General features: G+C 48.0%; 1 protein-coding gene across 2 annotated transcripts in view; it reads right to left on the reverse strand.

Moving 5' to 3' along the window:
• Positions 1-19249, reverse strand: part of LOC138515895 (alcohol dehydrogenase 1-like) — a 309712-nt gene that overhangs the window by 49138 nt on the left and 241325 nt on the right. For both annotated transcript variants that reach the window (XM_069630656.1, XM_069630657.1), the window contains exons 7-8: positions 5928-6188; positions 1870-2005 (exon numbers count right to left, since the gene is read on the reverse strand). In XM_069630656.1, the coding sequence (XP_069486757.1) occupies positions 1870-2005; positions 5928-6188 (397 nt within the window). The remainder of the gene's footprint in view (positions 1-1869; positions 2006-5927; positions 6189-19249) is intronic.

Raw genomic sequence — 19249 nt, forward strand, 5'->3', positions numbered from 1 at the left:
TTGTACTCATCTCCTCCCCTTCTCTAATAGCCTTCAGTCACAACTCATTCTAATTTGTACCTTCCTCTTCCCCTAAAGATTTCTCTCCTCTCCCCTGCACTGCGCCCCTCAAACACAATATCGACCTTCTTCCAGGAAGGTCATCTATCCCCTTGCCCACCGCACAACACCTGCTCCTGTCCCCACCTTCTATCACTTTCACTTGACCTCTTAAGTGCAAAATCTCTCTGCAATTAGTCTACCAACATCACTCACCACTTTAAAGATTATCACCCTTAACGTTCACTTCCTACTATCACAGAAACGTGGATCTAAACTCATGAGTCTGGTGCAGAAGTGACGCTCCACATTGACTGCTACCTCCCCCCACTCTCACCAATCTATTGGGAAGGCAGTGGAGTCAGGTTCCTTATCAATAAGGCCCTCAGCACTGCCCTTCACCTAATTTGACATCACCTCCTCATCTTTTATTTAGATTGAACAATCCCTTAAAATCATGCTGTGGTTAACTTTTCATCCTATTCATCAGCAATGTAAAGTACTGTGGAGCGGTTAAACAATGTCGTTCCATATTGATAATGCATGCATGTTTGGTACCTCTGAAACCAGAAGCTTCTGTGAACAGTGGTGTTGCTATTGGTGAGTGAAAGTGCCCTCATTTCAGACCTATCGATTTGGAGAAGAGTAAAAAGCATGTGTACGTTTTTGTGCATGCATGCTTTTTACACGGTTTATGGTAATTTAATCTAAAACCATTGCATCTAATGCCATTCCATCGAAATTTTTCCATCTAAAAAAATGTCCATCTAATGCATTTTTTTTCTTTTCTTTTTTGGTCCCCGCCCCAAACCCCCATTTTTTACCCTTTAAAATGCACCTGAACAAAAATTAACCCTTTACCCCCCAAAAACATGCATTAAATGGACATTTCTTAGATGGAAACATTTCGATGGAATGGTATTAGATGGAATGGGTTTAGATGAATTGACTAGATACCTTTTTACACATGCTTTTTGTTCTACTCCACAATGAACATGGTTCTCCACAGTGTATGAAGAGGGGATGTGATCACCCTTATGATATTATATGATAGGTTATTTATAACGCGCTTAATACCCAGAGGTTTCTAAGCGCAGATCCGAGGATCGAACCTGCGTTATTTTGTGTCGTCTTGCTTCCAAGGCGAGCACGTTGCCGCTGAGCTATTCTCCCGGTGCAACCCTTAAGTTGAAGGTGTCATGGCATGAGTTTTCTTACACCTCAAACTTTTGAGTCACAGGGGCGGGTGAAATCAGATATCTTTGTTTGGGGACGGAAGAAGTCAATGGATGGGTGTGGTGCCTACTTTGAGCTTAAACGGGTAATGCACAGAGGGTGACAACCGACGAATCAAGTGAGTTGAGAGATGTGACTGTTTTACCCTTCCTGCCAGGAAGTATGATTGACGGGGGTCAACAGAGGACCTGATAAAAGTGTATGGCAGCTTTGGGCTCATGTCACAACACATGCACTCGGTGCAACTGCATGCACAATGGCTTCCTAGGTCAATGGATGGTTAGTGCGATGCTCAGGTGTCTTCAAAAGTTCCAGTTAGCTGTGGGGACCAGAATATTAAAATAGATCCCTTCATGTGGTCAAGTGTTGCAAAACATTCTTCTATCAATGAATTAATACGTATTATTTATTTTATTTATTGTGCCTTTGTAAGACGCTTATACATCAAGAAATTGTGTAATGTGGTGTTAATGAAAACCTTTAGCTGAACAATGAAATAGGGAAATTATCAATGGCAACATAGTGGCCAAACGTAAGCAAAGCGTGTTTTGGTCATTACACAAAGCACATTGAAGTGGTGTGTTGTGTACATACCTCCTAATATGGCCCCTTTTATGGTGCGCCCTGTGAGGATCTGCATGGGATCGAATGAGAGCAGAGATCCAGAAGGAGCCGTTCCAACAATGACACATGTACCAAAGGCAGGATGGCAGGAAAGCAAGGCATTGCTCTGGGGGGAAAAAAGCATTAAAAGGCTGTTAATACTCTTCGATCGACATGACAAAATCACAGAAAACCCACCTTGTAAAGGAGTTTCTTCCCTATTTTCTCAAAGGAACAGCCGAATGGTACAGTACAAATTGTCCTCATTCTGAGTTTGCCGGTAATTCCTCCGGCATTAATGTCAAACTCATTTACTGTTGCAGCTGCCCGGTCCTGCCAATTTACCTTGAGTTTACAAGTTAGTCCCCATTTTTGGGATCCATAGGACTCCAGGAGATTGGATTTACCATGAGAGGTAAATCCACTGGTAAATTCAATTATTTTTTTAAGGGAAAGTGGAGGATTTGCTTCTGGCTCTATACTGGAGATAGATCCTGCACTTCACTCCAGCGGTCAAAATTTAGCGGTGCATGACACACCAGCTATAAGGTAAACCGGCTACTACCATTTTACCATCCTTTCTGCCTACAGCACCAAACTCGCAATGGTGCCTGTTGTGTTTGGCAAGATGCTTGATGTCAGAGGTGTGTTACAAATTCCTTGTACAGGAGAAGCACCCAAAGCAGTTGTGTACAATATGGCCCTGGTGCCTAAAAACCTAAAGTGTTTCCAGGATAAGCACTGCATATGTAAATGAGTTCCCTTTTGGGCCCATTCAATGCAAATGCATCGCGTGAATATTCATGGTGGCTAGCTTCAAAGTTTTACCTGTTTGTGCCACACCAGGACTGGAGTTCTGGACCACTAACCTAAAAAGACAGCACCACTCATACAGCAGGTAGATCGTTTAATGTATTAAATAAACTAGAGAATTAGAGAAATATAAACTGAAGCAAGTCGCTTGCCAAGTGGTGCAGTGAACTCTATGCCAATTTGATTTCTGGCTCCAATTTATCTCTACGCCACACTTGCCTGAAGACCATTTTGTGGTCTTTGCGTGATGCTGTCCATGCCACCAACACGTAGGCTAGCAAGTATTTTAATGAACAGTCCCTGAAACAATTATAGAGTCATCGGGCCTACTACGAGTTCCCTTAGTGGGTCCCGTCCTTTTACCAGGCGTTATGGACGGGACCCGCTAAGGGAAATCAGAGCCAATAACGGTACGGCAAATTGCGGTACCGTTATTAGCTACTTCCCCCTTCCCATTGAGCCCTATGGGGGCTCAAATGGGAATGGGGAATGGTTTGGTGAATGGGGACATACGGGTCCCGCCAAGGTCGGACTGGACCGGTAAGTCACCATCTCACCAAACCAGACACGGTACCGGTATGGGAGGTAGTCATGACGCAAATAGCGCCATGACTACCTCCATACTCGGAATGAGGCCCATTCACATGTTACAATCTCTTATTGACTGGTTTGTTATTTGGTTGGTTGAATTGTTGCGCTTATACCTCGGATATTGCTAGATCTGAAGTGTGGGGGCGTGTGTACGGGTGGTAGGATGCGCGCGCAAGCTGCAACATTTGAATTTGGTCAACGCCTACCTGGAACGAATACTATGCTTGAATAATGTCAGCTGCAAACTACTCTAGTTGCACTCAAATTTGGTGTTTCTCATTTACCCTTTTGAGTTAAAACCAATACAATAATTGGTATCAAAGTTAACGATGGCTGAAAAATAGCCCGTTATGTCCCAGAGGAATTCACACAAAGTATTTCCTAATATATCCTTTTTTCTCCTGTGCTTCCGGGTGAGATTTGGATGTCAAGTGCAACTGAATGGAATAAGAATAAGATACATTTGTTTTTAACACTGTATCACACTACATTTTCATATAGCACTTCAAATATTAAATCACTTCATCAATATTTCAGAATCAAGTGATAGGTTGATTTTCCTTAGGCTAAATTTGCAAACCATAAATTGAGATGGTTGAATAATAGATTTCCGGTTGACAGCCATCATGTTTTTTTTTTTAATTCATGTTGTTTAACATGTTTTTTTTTCCTGAAAGGCTGCATGCTAAGAGCACTTTCTACAGCAGGGGGAGGCATTCCACGGCACTCCAGATGTTTTGGCCTACATGTCCCATCTGCGCTTGCCAGTGTAATCGTGAGGGCTTTAAATGGGCCAGTACTAGCTGGCTTTTGCCATTACTGAGTATTGTACTCCCCCCCCCCCCGAGCTGAAGTAGCACCACTGCTGTGGAAAAGTGCAAGATGAAAGCACTTCAAAATCGTACCTGCGTGCAGCATTTCCCGTGGAAGCTGTACCCTCTCCCCAATGGGCTGCGCCAAGCCAACGTGCGCTTTCCTGTCTCCTGAATCGGGACACGTGCCATGCCCACCTTGAAAGAGAGGGTTGGAGCTAGGCATTCAAAACACTTGATTCGTGAAGAACTTCTGATTGAAAATCTTCTCTGCAAGTTATTAGGATGCACATTTTCGAAGCCAATTTATACTAGTGGTTCACTGTTCCATGTAGCGGCCTTTGACAGTTTCACCGGGTGTATGCAACCTGTGGCTCTCGCAATATTTGGAACTCTGACTCCCAGGAGCCCTTGCTGATTCGAAATGCAATGATGGTAGTTGTAGTCCAAAACATCTGGAGAGCCAAAGGTTGCAGACCCTTACGCTCAGAATATGGTAAAAAGATGGAGAGAGACAGAGAGAGAGAGAGGAAGGGATAGAGGGAGAGAGAGAGACTCCATAGAGAAGGCAAAAGCGAGAGAGAAAATTAAAAAAACCAATAGAGAGAGAATAAAATGAGGGACACAGAGAATAGCACACAGAAAAGGAGACCGTGATAAAGGATTGCAAATATCAAGAGAAATGCATAGACTGTGGGACAAAATAGAGAAAGGAATTGGGAGACATCCAACCAAAGATGGGCACGCATAGAGAATAAATAGGGAGTGTGTTAGGGTAAGTGGGTAGCAGAGTCTAGGGGAATGTTGAATAGACAAATGGCGAGACGGGTAAGAGTGAGAGTACGATAGTATGAAGAGGGGAAGCATTAGGCAAAGAGAAGAGTTTGTGAGAGATTTGGAATGGGATTTGGATAGATAGGAGAAATGGGAGAGGAGGAGGGTGTGGGTGAGAGAGATCATAAGAGACAAAGGGGCTGTATGTGTGTGTGTGAGAGAGAGAGAGACAGAGAGAGAGAAAGGGAGAGAGGGGGGTGAGAGAGAGAGAGAAAGAGAGAGAGAGAAGAGGTCTGAGTGGAAAGGATACAGGAAAGAATAGGGATGAAACAAATGAAGAGTAAAGCCTATAGCTTAGGGGGAATCAGAGTAAGTGTAAGATAACTCACAGGAGTCATATAGTGACAGAAAAAGAGGGCTGTGTGATAAAAGAATGAAGGTGGGAGAAACGGATGACAGAGAGCAACAGAGTGAAGGAGAATCCTAGAAAAAGGATGTGTGCATGCCATGAGAAGTGGTAAATGCCTACCTTTTCTCACCAGAGGCAGTGTTATGGATGTTTTGCAACGGGTTGCATAGATTGTAACATGGCCTATGTAGGCAAGCTTGTGGCACAAAGGGTGAGTACCTGCACTTTTTCTTCCATTTCAAGCGCCAATGAGGGATCCTGGAAGTTGTAGGCCAAATCATCTGGCGAGCTGCAGATAGCTTACCCCTGTTCTACACTGTTCGAGTGGATCACATTTTAGAGAGTGAGCAGAACAGTGAAGGGTTCTTCTTCCGTGGATTGAATCGTCCTTATCACCCTCTATCACTCCATACACTCTTGCTCTTCCCTCTCAACTGCTTACCCTCTCACATTAGCGCTATCTTATTTTATTGAGGTTACCGAACACTCCAGACTGTTGTCTGCAATGTGTTTTACCTGCCCCTCATAACCAGGTGCTTGCTAACCTCAATAATGTTGTATTCCCTCACAGGTAAATTCCTCTGGGAATATTCTGTTTCCTTCACACAGCAGCAAGACAAAAACCTTAATCGCTAGTGGCCACGCCATACCATGACATCGACGAACCCAGTGCACTCAAAGGCATAGTCCGCTCCTCCGCTGGTCATTTCTGCTACCACCTTCTGGATGGGCTTCTTGCAATCCTGGGGGTTGACGCATTCTGCAGCTCCCAAAGCTTTAGCCTTTGCGAATTTCTCTGGGTTTATGTCAATCCCAATGATCCGGCCTGCGCCAGCGACTCGGCACCCAATGATAACCGAAAGGCCAATTAATCCCAAGCCGAACACAGCACAGGTAGAACCAGACTCAACCTGTAGGCACAGAAACAGAGAGCGAGAACATTGACATAGTGGGAAAGGAATTTATCATTTGGACAAAATGGAAGGAAGTATTCGCAAAACAGAAGTGTCTTTTCACCATTCTCTAAAATGTCTAAGAAAATAGAAATTATGACGAAAAGGGGATTTAGGATGGAGGGAACTGCTTGAGGGATCTTGCCCGGGCATACATTTGCATGGCATCTTACATTTCCACCAGTGTTTACAAATTACTATGCACCAAAGTCAAAACTCAGCAAGCAAGTTAGCTCAGCACGTTAAGTGCATGGGTTCAACCTGTAGGACATAGCTTTAAATCCTGGCAAAGGCCGACTCAGTCCTTCATCCTTTGAAGGATGATCGCTGGAGTGATATTAGGATGGGTGTTTATAGCACATGTTATTACATCACTTAGAAGCATGCGGAAACAGGCACAAAGTGTGATATAAGCAGAAACGTGGCATAATTAGCATTTCAAGTTGGAAAGCACAACCATAAATCACAAATGCATCTTTGAGGTAGTATGGAGCAATTTAGAAAACTGTATGTGTATGGTATGCATTTTAAAATACAGGAAGGCTCGAGGACCCACAAAATAGTGCCATCCAGGATATCCACAATGCATATATTATCTCAAAAAGCCTTCTAAAACAAAATGTATGCCCCAAGTGACCTCTGCGCACTGATGTCAATACATCTCGTCTGGGTTGACAGATACGCGACTCGAGGTTTATTGGTAACTGACTAGTTCTGAAATAACCATAACTGCAGAAGTGGCGATGGCCCTCCAAAGATTTATTTTGGAAAGACCTTCTTTTCCATAGGGACAGGGCCAATACAGAGAAGGAACAATCATACGATCTAGCGTTATTTTTAAAAAGAGGACTGACATTTTTAGATTAAATCAAGGACGTTGTCTAGATGAAACCTATTTTGGTAAATGTTGTGTAAATAGGGAGTGGGGTTTGAAAAATGGGCCAACAGTAGTAGTAAAAATGAATGTTTTTTTTTCTTTCCAGTAGCCAACAAAGAATGTGTATGGTGGGAGAAACAGATGTGTGCCAGAGTTCTAGCAAAGAGATGGTCTGCAGGATGCTGAAGCTGCAGTCTCCTGGCAACCAGGAACTTTGGGGTACCTAATTAGATGACGTTAGCATAGTCCAGGATGGACTGAAATAATTTCACGGTAGCTTAAATCCAGAAAAGTTGTGCTAGGTATGCATATTAGTGGTAGGAAATATAGTTTATTTCAAATAAAAATTCATAAAACTCAAAGCACAATTTTTCAATACACAGGTAGCAGCAATGTAAACTACACCCATATCAGCATCACATAAGGTACTAGAAATACAACATCACACAGAAGCAAGACATTCCATCCTAATTGTTACAGCATGTATCAAAAAACATCCCAAGCATCACAGGAAGGCAGATGATTTTTTCGGCACTTTCAGGTGAACTTTCCCAGCTTAATGGCCTTTATAATTTGAGGATTAACAGCAAGTTTGCTGTCAACCGTACCTCCTAGATGTTTCATCAAAGAGGATGGATTAGTGCCAGAGCAGAATTAATTGGTGGCAGCAGTTTAGAGAGCGGGCCAGGTTGAACATGTATGATAAACATGTGCATTCAATGGATTTCTGTGTTGATTGTGTGTACATTTCATGGTCGTTGTGAAACCACAACTGGATCGGCCCAGACCTGTATTCAGTGAGCGAAATAAGAAGATGCAAATACATGTCCCCAGCGCAAGATGCAACCTCCAATATACTGAACACTCAACATAACCAAAATATAAGAATTTCTAACATGTATCGGATTCTATATTATGGTATTCAATGGAAACATTTGGAATCCGGTGACTCCCCAATGATATAATTGCTAAAAGAAGTGTTCATTCTTGTATCTCTTGTCATCGAGTGTATGCCCATACAACTGAGTCTGAAAATTAAAGACTATCCTCCAAATAACCCTGGAAAATGTGAGGAAAATATTGCCAGACAGCCGCGAAGAGATGAATGTCTGCATATACAGCTGTTATGTTTTTCTGTGTGTGAAATTCGCCCCATAGATGAACATTGATCTTCTAAGATCCAATCAGGATCCAGGCTTTCTGGGCATTCTTCTCAAGTGACTACATGAAACATGGTGGCTCTCAGGTCTGCTAATGCTGCTCAAGGGGACTCAGAGTGCCTTGCACTGTTACTGATCCTCGTTGCAGAGCCCACCCCACAAATCCCAGGATTGCTGGACCTATCACCTGCCTGACTTCCCTGGCCAGGAATGCCACTCCCAGACTGAAGAGGGCTTCCTCCCCTAGTGAGGGGCTCTGAAAATAGTCCTCCTTCCTCCCTTGCCCCCTGCGGCCCCTCCTGCACTGGCTCCCTTCCCAACCACTATGATCTGGGCTCCCTTGCCGCCCTTATCTAATCTGTCCCCTTCTACCTCTGTCCCTCTGGCACTCTTGCCACCAGTGTCCCCTGCTCCCCCATAAGTCGTTCACTGATGACAATTGGCTCCATATTGCCATGCTTAACACTTGTTCAGCTGTCAGACATTCATCTGACACCTGCAACATCCTTGAACTCCTGGATCTTGATGTTCTTGCCCTCATTGAAACCTGGTTCAAGGATAGCTCTGTCACAAGTTTTCACACATTTCTCCCAGAAGGCTACAAGATACTCTCTCTCTGCCTAGACCGAACAGACCAGGCGGGGGAGTAGCATTAATCTTCCCTGAGTATATCCCTGTGCCTGTCATTCCCATGCAGGCCTACTCATCCTTTGAGTGCCTGGTTTGCAGGCTCTCCCTCTCTCCTAGCTCCTCACTACTGCTGGCCATCTTCTATCGCCCACCTGGTCAGACCACCATCTTCCTCTCGGAATAGGCTGACCTAGCCTCCTCACTCCTTTCCTCCTCTTCTCAACTCCTCCTACTGGGTGATCTCAATATCCATCTCAATTCACCTGATTCCTCTGCACCTTTCTGCAACATTTTCAACTTGCTTTCTCTTTCCACCTTACCCTCTGGCCCAACACACAGTGCCGGCCACACCTTGGATGTTCTCATCTCAACTAACATCCGCTATCTATCCCTCTCACTACTTCACTCTCCTGGACTGATCACTCTCTCCCCTCTTCTCACTTGGAGCTCTCTTCTCCTCTTTCATCGGTAAGCCTGGCACTACCTCCCATCTACAAGATCAATTGACCAATGAAAAGAGTGTCAGTAGCTGCCTTTGCCTCCACTTACTCTGCTCCTTCTACTCCTGCGGCTGACTCCCACCCTGAAGCAGCCCTCTCCCAACACTCTTGATTTTCTTTCCCCTGTCATGAAGGTACGACTGAAGCCTACCAAAAAGTGCAACTCATGGTACGAACTGGCTGCTCTTAAACACAAGTGTAGGGCAGCCGAACGGAAATGGGATTCCTCGGGCGCACCCTCTGACAAACTGGCCTGCCGCCTCCTCCAAAGACTCTGCATCCGCTCCAAGAAAAGAGTCTTTATTCAAGCCTGCATCTCAGCGGCATCCAACAACATAGCCAAACGTTTCAAAGTATGCAAGGAACTAGCAAACCCTACCGCAGCCTCATCCACCATTGCACCCACCAAGGCCCTTTGCTCGGCCCTGGCTGCACACTTCACCTCAAAAACACAGGATATCATATTCTCTCTCTCTTCCTCACCACCTCATGCACCAACATCTCTCATACCACCCTTGGCCACCTCCACCCCTCCCCTTCTTCTCTCTTCTCTCACCTCTGTCACACTTGAGGGGGTCACTAGACAAAGCCGGTCTATGAAAGCCTCCTCCAAGCAGGTGGACCCCTGTCCTTCTAAAGCCATAAAGGACAACATTGACTCTCTTGCCCCAGCCTTGGGTGACCTCTGCAACCTCTCCTTTGCCACTGGAGTTTTCCCCACTGCCCTTAAGCACTCCCTTGTGCACCCTCTCCTCAAAAAACCTTCTGCTGTCACTTCCATTCCGGTAAACTATTGCCTGATCTCTTTGGCTCCTTTCCTGGGCAAACTCCTAGAAAAGTTGGCTATTTCCCATCTTACCCACCACACTAAATATGTTGGCTGCTTCCATGGCCACCAGTCTGGCTTTAGAGCATCCAGAGGCATGGAAACTGCTCTTCTGAACACCCGTGAAGACCTGCTCTCAAATCTTGAGTCTAACCCTCCCTCTGTCGTCATTCTGCTTGACTTCTCCTCTGCCTTCTATACGGTGAACCACAACATCCTGATCGCATGTCTCCGTGATTCACTTATCAGGCCCTGCTGTGGCTAACCTCCTTTGTCTCCGACCGCCCATCTCAGGTGGAAATGGGGTCTTTCTTCTCCCCTGTTACTCTGTCTACTTGCGGTGTCCCCCAGGGATCTAACCTATGCCCCTGGTTTTTCAATGGCTACATGGCCCGCCTGGCCCGTATGATAGCCACCTTCACCTCCAACTTTCAGTGTTACGCGGATGACACAGAGCTCTCCTTCAGGCTACCCTCGGCCTCTTCCTCTTCCTCACTCATACCTGTCTGTCCGCAATTCAGTCATGGTGTTCTTGAAATGACCCCTGCCTCAATGCCAGTAAGACAAAGATTGTCCTCATCAGGACCCCTGCTCCCGTCTTCCCTCTTTACCTCTGGCCGATTTCCCCTGGCCCTGCTTCTCCACCTACCAATGAGGCAAAATACCTCGGGGTCATCTTTGACTCCACTCTCTCCTTCGCGTCTCACATCACGGACATCTCTAAAGAATCCCACTATCAGCTGCACCTTCTCACAGGTATTCTACCTTTTCTCACCTTCCCCCAGAGCCTCTCTAGGCTTGACTACTGCAACAGCCTCTTTCTTAACCTGCCCTCTTCTACCCTCCGTCCTCTTTAACTCATCCAAAATAGAACCACAAGACTTATCCTTGGCCTCAAGCCCAGGGACTGCATCTCTCCAGCGCTAGAATCCCGTCACTGGCTCCCCATGGCTGCAAGGATGAAGTTCAAGACCCTTTGCATTGTCACAAGGCTTTCTGGGGCCTGGGCACACTTTATTTGCAATGCTCACTTCCTCCCCGAGCCCTCCGCTCTTCTTCCCCCAACTCTCTGCGGGTGAGCGGCTTCTCCAAGCAGAGACTTGGGGGGAGAACATTATCCTCGGCAGGTGCATCCCTCTGGAACAGCCTCCTGCCTCTCTCTGCCTGACGCCTGATCTCCTCATATTCCAGAAACTCCTCAAGACTTTCCTCTTCAAACTCCTCCTTCGCTCTCCACCTCCCCTGTTAACCACCTCTTTCGGCTCTCTGTTCTCTACTTATGCTTCAGTTTCACTGGCTGACTGGCTGCTTTGTGTACCTTCAGAGCCTCACAGGTCCCAAGCTTTCCTCGCCAGTCTCCTGCACTTGCCCCCAGCCTTGCACTTGCCTCAGCACTACTGCAGTTCACTTATGAGCCTTGAGAGTGGTATATCTCTGCACTTAACCCAAGCTCTGACGGGACTGGGTGCACTTGTCCCTATTGCCCCTTACCCTGATGAACTTCCTTTTCTGTTCACCTGTATAATCGGAATGTACCATGACTAACAAGATAATTTTGTCTTGTCTTCCCTATGTCGTCCCCTCCAATGCTTGGCTGCACTTTGAAACACTTGTGTATACGCGCATAATAAATAATCAATCCTCAAGGCCATGAAGTATCTACTGCTCAGCAGCCAACATAGAGGGATTTCTTTCTCATTTGGACCCAAGGTCAAAGGATAAAACCCAAGGCCGAGGCACAATGCTATAGCCCTATTACTTACACCCGCTGATAAAATGGGCAGTTATGTGCCCTTAGCAAGTTCTCCATTTGCACCCATGCTTCCTTCGGGCCCATAAATTGTACTCCCAGGCACAAATACGCGTATTGCCCACTGGAGAGTGCTTTTTTAAAATTCCTACCTAAATCATTAACACACTGCCTTAGTGGGCTGGCTTGAACACAGTGCATCATTAGTCACAATTAAAATGTCCTCACCTGCAAAACCTGTTACTGCACTGTGGGTCTGCTTTGGAATCCTCCTTCTGCACACCAGTGTCTTCTGACACTGTCCTGCTAATACTATACTGGGATGGCACACAGCTCCAACCTTCATAATTTTTTTTTTTTTTAAATGTATCCTACACCAACTAGCCCCTTTAATTGTATATGCTTGGCCATTTCTTCAATCAGCAGAAAGAGTTCGTGTAATGTGAGTTAAAATGATGTTTAGAGAATAAATCATTGTCATGCCCATTAAAAGTTTTTCCTTCCCTTAATGGTTTCTTTGAGGATATGCCTGGATACCTAGGGTGCTGCAATCGTTTTAATGGATGGCTGATAAACGGTACTAAGTGAAAAGATAGTTTTCACTAGCCCGAATTCAAAGAAGATCGATTTAGAAAGACCGCTCTGTTACGCAGCTGTCACACCCCTGCCGCACACGAGTAGCCCGGCGCTTGCAGGGGCTGACAGGCACGGGAGAATAGCTAAGTGTTGCTGTGTCTGTCTGCGTGTGTTTACGTGTGTGTTGAGTGTTTGTGTGTGTGTTTTTGGGAACGGGATGTCAGGGGTGGGGAGGGAGGCGGCGGGTGCGGAAGAGTGGTTTCGGGGGGTGTAACCCCCACGGTATAGAAGTCATCTGGGCAGAGAGGGTGAGAGTGGGGGGCAAAGTAAGGGGACATTTATGCTTTATTGCGGGACGCCTAAAATCGGCCAGAAAAAAAAAACTCTTTTTGTTAGGCGTTAAACTTGCTGCTCTATATTGTTCAACTTGGTGGTGTTCCCTTCCATTCAAATGAATATTCCCTCCTACTGTACCTGAAAGCAACATTCTACAGATCAGTATTCTTCTCACCTGAAATGGCTCTTTGATAGACACATATTGCCACTATGTTGGCCCATAAATACCCCCAATTATCAGCCAACGAAGCAACAAAAGTCTATTTCTGTTTTCTTGCCACCAGGTGATTCATTGTAATTTAATAAGATTCACTGAACAGTGATCATAATGCCTGCAAATGCATTCTCTATCCACAATATGGATGGGCATCTTGATGTGAATATAGGTGCACATGGGCTCAGGCATTCATCACTGCCCAAGTGTTGGTAGTAGTAGTAGTAGCAGTAGTTTGTCATTTCTATAGCGCCTTTATCCAATTAGTATGGCCTCAAAGTGCTTGTGGGGAGTGTGGGGGGACACCCTCAGGGCACTGAAGTCCAAGATATGGGAAAATGTGTCAGAAGCATGAGAATGCATGTGTGCATTTGCCCAAATTAGGGATTTGGGTGGGATGGCCGAACCCAGTAAGCTACCCATGATGGTCAGGCATGTGGATGGGTGCTGAGAGGTTGTCAGGAGAGTGTGCAAGTACCAGAGACTCATTGAGGGTAACTTAATGTGTTGTACTGTTCAGTGTGTCTCTTTCAAATAGCTTCCCTTGATAAAAGTTTGATATGGAGGAAAAGTATGCTCTGCCAAAACATCCCCCTCTTCTCTTACTCTGTAAACTGTGCCCATTGTAACAGCTTCTGCGTGGTTATGACATATGCATCCTGTATGTTTGTTTTCTTTAGAACCCACACTTCAGTTGCCACTGCCAGCACGAGACCACATACCAAAAAGGGTTTAGACTAATCCACTGGAAGAAACCATCACGCTGGTGAAAGAACGTAGGCCAGAAGAACTTGAAAACAAACTTGATAGATCCAGGGAGTGCAGACAAGCAAAGGAATTGAGTGAAAGTGTGCTTCAAATGTAGAAGACCATAGCACCTTCAAGGCTGCTCACACTGCAGGATGCAGGGGATGCACAGTGAAGTGTGCAGTCCGAAGTGGAATGTGCTCCTTGAACACAATCATATGTATCCCTTGGAAAAGATTGTAAACAAGAGGGGGATGTCCACCCAGATTAAGCAGCCGGGCAAAACACATTGGGCACTTGCAGGGTTCACCTCAATTGACATGCAATATGCTGTCAGGAAAAACTGGAGGAACAACTGATGACTTCTACCTGAGCCTTCCATACCCTCAATCCCAGAATCGGCGTGATTTCCTTCTAAAAGGATCTGCTCTGTCAGTTCACCCAGCCTTAGCGGCATCAGAGGGGGACCCATAGGGTGGGACTGATGGAACAGACCCCTGACCTAGACCTGGCCCCACCCACCATAGAGGAGGCCAGAGGATGGCCTGAGTGGGTGGTCCCACCCCCAGGCAGCCTCTGGCAGACTGCCACATTTCTTACCGGTCTCACAACAGGGTACAAACGACCTTCTATCCCTCCTACACCCATATATAATCGACTCCATCTACATTCCCCTAATTAGATCCCAACTCAAATACTACCATGCACTATACCTACCTATAGTAAATAAAATGCACTAAGCACTACATGTAAATATACACAAACGCATATCATAATACACAGGGGGTGACTGCAGCAGTCAGACACCCCTTTTCAGTACCTTTGGTGCTGTCTGCTGGTGGTTCCACAGTAAGCCCCTGATGTAAATGGGCTGCCTTGCAGTTCATTCTTCTGGGTGACCCCATCACCACCTCGGGTCACCCGCTCTTGCCGCACACCTATGCCAGCAGTAGGCAGCCCCCATGCTCGGGTGGGGGCCTGCATCATCACCGTTGGACGCTCGGCCCTATTCTTATCATCTGGGTGGCCAGTGCCATGGGGGATGCCCGTGATCAGCCCTGCAGCCCTGTTCTCATCTTCTGGGCAGCACCATGCCTTCGGAAGCAACCCATAATCGCTGCTGCAACCCCGCTGTACTTTGGTAACATTATGGGTTGCCCTGTGCAATGAGGCGATGCCCACGATCACTGCCACACCATGGTAATTCTTTTTGCTTCAGGCAGTGTACTGGTTTGCTTCAGGCAGTGTACTGGTAATCCCACCTGGCACCATGCCGCCGTCATCACTGCCAAGGCCCAGATGCTGGGTCCGGCACTGCATCTCCGCCCCATATTTTTGGTGCATCAGAGTGATCCAGGGTGTGGGCTGCATAATCACTAGGGCTCCGACCGGCACACCAGGGCCCTCATCTTCACCTGGGCCATGATAAGGGAGTGGCCCAGGACTTGCCTTCCCCCAGGATGAGATGACACAGTGGCCCAGGGCTCCTCTTCACCTGGGCTGCTCAGGGCTTTCCTTCAACAGGGCCACTCCAACGACCTAGTGCTTCAATTCACCACCCCGCCAATTAAGGGTGGGGCGGACTTCTTCCTTCTCCCACTTCTTCTCGCGGGATGCCCTGCCATGCGTGTCTCAGGGGGACTTCTGCCTTCAGGGCCCACCCTTACTTGCTCTGGTGCAGGCCGATGGGGCCATATCGTCCCATTTGGCTGCCTGGCCCACCAAGCTTGGATGGTGTGGTGCCTTCTTTTCACCCGCCTCCTAAGTACGTGGGGTTTTAATGATTGGGCCCATCCAATCGGCCCCACCCCCCTTGCAGTTCGACAGCCACAACGGCCAAGTGTGTGCCCAGGCTGCACAGCCAGGGCCCCTGGTACCTAAGCGGTATCGCACCAAATGTGCGACCCAGGTAAACATTGTCTTAAGTCCCTTCACGCCCACCCAGTAAAACCCTAATCACTACTGCTTCCCTTCTCCTCTCGCGTTTCTTTTTTTTTTCTTCCAACTGTTCTCTGATGTGTTTTTTTTATTTTTATTCTAGAATCCTTTATGCCGCGCAGCCCATTTTTGGGCAGTTGAGTTCTGTTTTTTTTAATCTTCTCCAACATTCCAATCAGCCCAATGAAGGGCTGGATGGATCAGTCCAGGCAGGTCCCCAAGTAAAACAAGTAACCACATAGACACTGTACCAGAAGCACACTACATAAAATATTTCATTATTTCACCCCGGTTGTCTGCGTCTTAATTTCGAGATACATTTTAGGGGAAAAGTAAGTGGCTCTGCCTAGCCCTGCCCTCTTTGGGCCACGGGCTACACAAATATCAGTTTAAACTTGCCCATTAGCCGACTACATTTTCCCACCAACTGGCTAAGTGGCTCATCGATGTGCACATTATCAGGCCGATTCATGTAATTCCTCACAAAAGTGTTGCACGCGGCTGGCGCACAGCGTGCCCGTGCGAAAGTCTGCGCCAGCCGCGTTCGATAAAATCAATTTCCACGCACAGCGTATTCATGGATTCTCGCCTCCAAAAGCAGACGTGGCGCAGAGTGGCGCAGCGACCCTGCAGCAGCGCCAGTTACGCCCCCAAGAACGCCCTTGCGCAAGGAAAAGCCATCAAGATCGCAAAACCATCGCAAAGGGCTGCGCCAACCCTGTACCAGTTTACCGGACTGGCAAACAGCAAACGCAAAGCGGGGAACGCGTATTACGGGTTTCGGGAACACGCGTGCGTGAGAAGTTTCACACGCGATCTGGCCTGGGGGAGCGTGTGCGTGTATTTCAGGGGTGCGCGAGAAGTTCCACACGCGAATGGCCTGGGTGCGTGTATTTCAGGGGTGCGTGAGAAGTTCCACACGCGATTGGCCTGGGCGCGTGTAGTTCAGAGGTGCGCGAGAAGTTCCACACGCGATCGGGCCTGGGGGAGCGTGTGCATGTATTTCAGGGGTGTGCGAGAAGTTCCACACGCGATCGGGCCTGGGGGAGCGTGTGCATGTATTTCAGAGGTGCGCGAGAAGTTCCACACGCGATTGGCCTGGGCGCGTGTATTTCAGAGGTGCGCGAGAAGTTCCACACGTGATAGGGCCTGGGGGAGCGTGTGCGTGTATTTCAGGGGTGCGCGAGAAGTTCCACACGCGATTGGCCTGGGCGCGTGTAGTTCAGAGGTGCGCGAGAAGTTCCACACGCGATCGGGCCTGAGGGAGCGTGTGCGTGTATTTCAGGGGTGCACGAGTTCAATACGCGAATGGCCTGGGTGCGTGTATTTCAGGGGTGCGCGAGAAGTTCCACACGCGAATGGCCTGGGCACGTGTATTTCAGGGGTGCGCGAGAAGTTCCACACGCGATTGGCCTGGGCGCGTGTAGTTCAGAGGTGCGCGAGAAGTTACACACACGATCGGGCCCGGGGTTGCGTGTGCGTGTATTTCAGGGGTGCGCGAGAAGTTTCACACGTGATTGGGCCTGGGGGAGCGTGTGCGTGTATTTCAGGGGTGCGCGAGAAGTTCCACACGCGATTGGCCTGGGCGCGTGTAGTTCAGAGGTGCGCGAGAAGTTTCACACGCGATCGGGCCTGGGGGAGCGGGGTACGTGTATTTCAGGGGCTCGTGGGTGGTTTTACACGCGATCGGGCCTGGGGGAGCGGGGTACGTGTATTTCAGGGGTGCGTGAGAAGTTCCACACACGATTGGGCTGGGTGCGGGTATTTCAGGGGTGCGCTGGAAGTTTTACGTGCTCGCCTACAACATGTATTCATGGAATCGAACGTGGCCAATCCGGAAACACGTACGCCAGCAGGAAGTAGGCGTACGTCCACCCGCACAGCATAAAAGTGCACGCAAACAACAAACAAGCTCAGACGCCAGGATGAACATACGGTTTCTAGCAGCAGTGGCCGTGGGATATCGCAGGAGGAGGAGGAGGATAGTCCGGGCCAGAATTTTTACACCCAGAACCAGCCTTTTTGGGATGCCTGATGACCATGTGTATGGGAGGTACAGGTTTCCACCTCACATAATACTCGACCTGGTCAGTGAGTGGGAGGATGACCTCACACCAACCACCCTGTGCTCCCAAGCACTCAGCCCCCTGGAGAAGGTCCTCAATGTACTGCACTTCTTGGCCACTGGATCATTTCAGCGGACAAGTGCCATAGTGGGGGGGGTGTCACAGGCCACGCAGTCACGCTGCCTACACCAGGTCTTGGCCATCATCACTGCACGGCCATCAGTCCGCAGGCACATATACCTGCGCAGAACACCTGCAGAAAGGCAGGCTGTCGCCCAGGATTTCTACAGGATGGCACAATTCCCCAAAGTGCTAGGTGCCATTGATTGCACCCATGTGGCTCTACGTCTCCCCAGGGCAGCTGAGCACATCTATAGAAACCGCAAGGACTGGCATTCCATCAACGCCCAGGTAGTATGTGATGCCAAGGGAATCATCACCTCAGTATACGCCAACTATCCAGGCTCCACCCACGACAGTTTCATCTACAGAATGTCTACCCTAAACCGGGACATAGAAGCTGGGCGGCATGGCGATACATAGCTGCTCGGTGAGTATAAATGCCACTGCGCATGCATGCATGTCAGATACTGAGTAATGTCACAACCCCACTAATGTTACCCATCACCACCTCCCCAGGGGACAGTGCCTACCCTCTTAGCACCCACATGATGACGCCAATTCGGAACCCCACCACGCCACCCCAGGTAAGATACAACACAGCCCACATTGCAACCCGGGGCATCGTGGAGCGCACATTCGGAGTGCTCAAGTCACGCTTCCGCTCCCTTAACCGTTCTGGCGGGCAGCTGTTATACGCTCCCCCAGTAGTGTGCAGGGTCATAGTGGCAGCATGTGTCCTGCACAACGTTGCAACACGCCGGGGCCTGGCCGTGGACATGGTGGTGCCCCCACATCCCCAACCACATGCATGCCCACTGCGCATGGGAGGGGAAAGGGACGGGGTGAGACAGCCCGTACGCAGCTCGTGGTGAATTACTTCACATAAAATCACACCCCTGTGGAGTGCACACAGCCCTGGCACATACCAGCTGACAATCAATGATGATTGTAACTGACAATTATGATGTGTCAATGGACAGTCAACTGTCACAACCATACCAGCCTGAGATTGTACATCTGGAAGTGTTCCACTGTGTGCTTCCCTACCTACACAAACACTACCAATGCTATGTTCAAAAGACACACTTCTATGCTGCTAAAATCATTACCCCCTTGCAAGACACAACATGACAACAGTGTCATGTCACCCAACCCCTCCCAACACACCATGGCATGACATGCCATGTGAGAGCAAACAAAGTCATCCCCCAAACATGACACGTGTCACAAAGTACAGTGTCCCTAATGGAAACTGGCCACACACAATATGCCCACA

This window comes from Ambystoma mexicanum, chromosome 6q (assembly GCF_040938575.1).
Source record: "Ambystoma mexicanum isolate Mex_15411 chromosome 6q, UKY_AmexF1_1, whole genome shotgun sequence".
Classification (NCBI taxonomy): Eukaryota; Metazoa; Chordata; class Amphibia; order Caudata; family Ambystomatidae; genus Ambystoma; species Ambystoma mexicanum.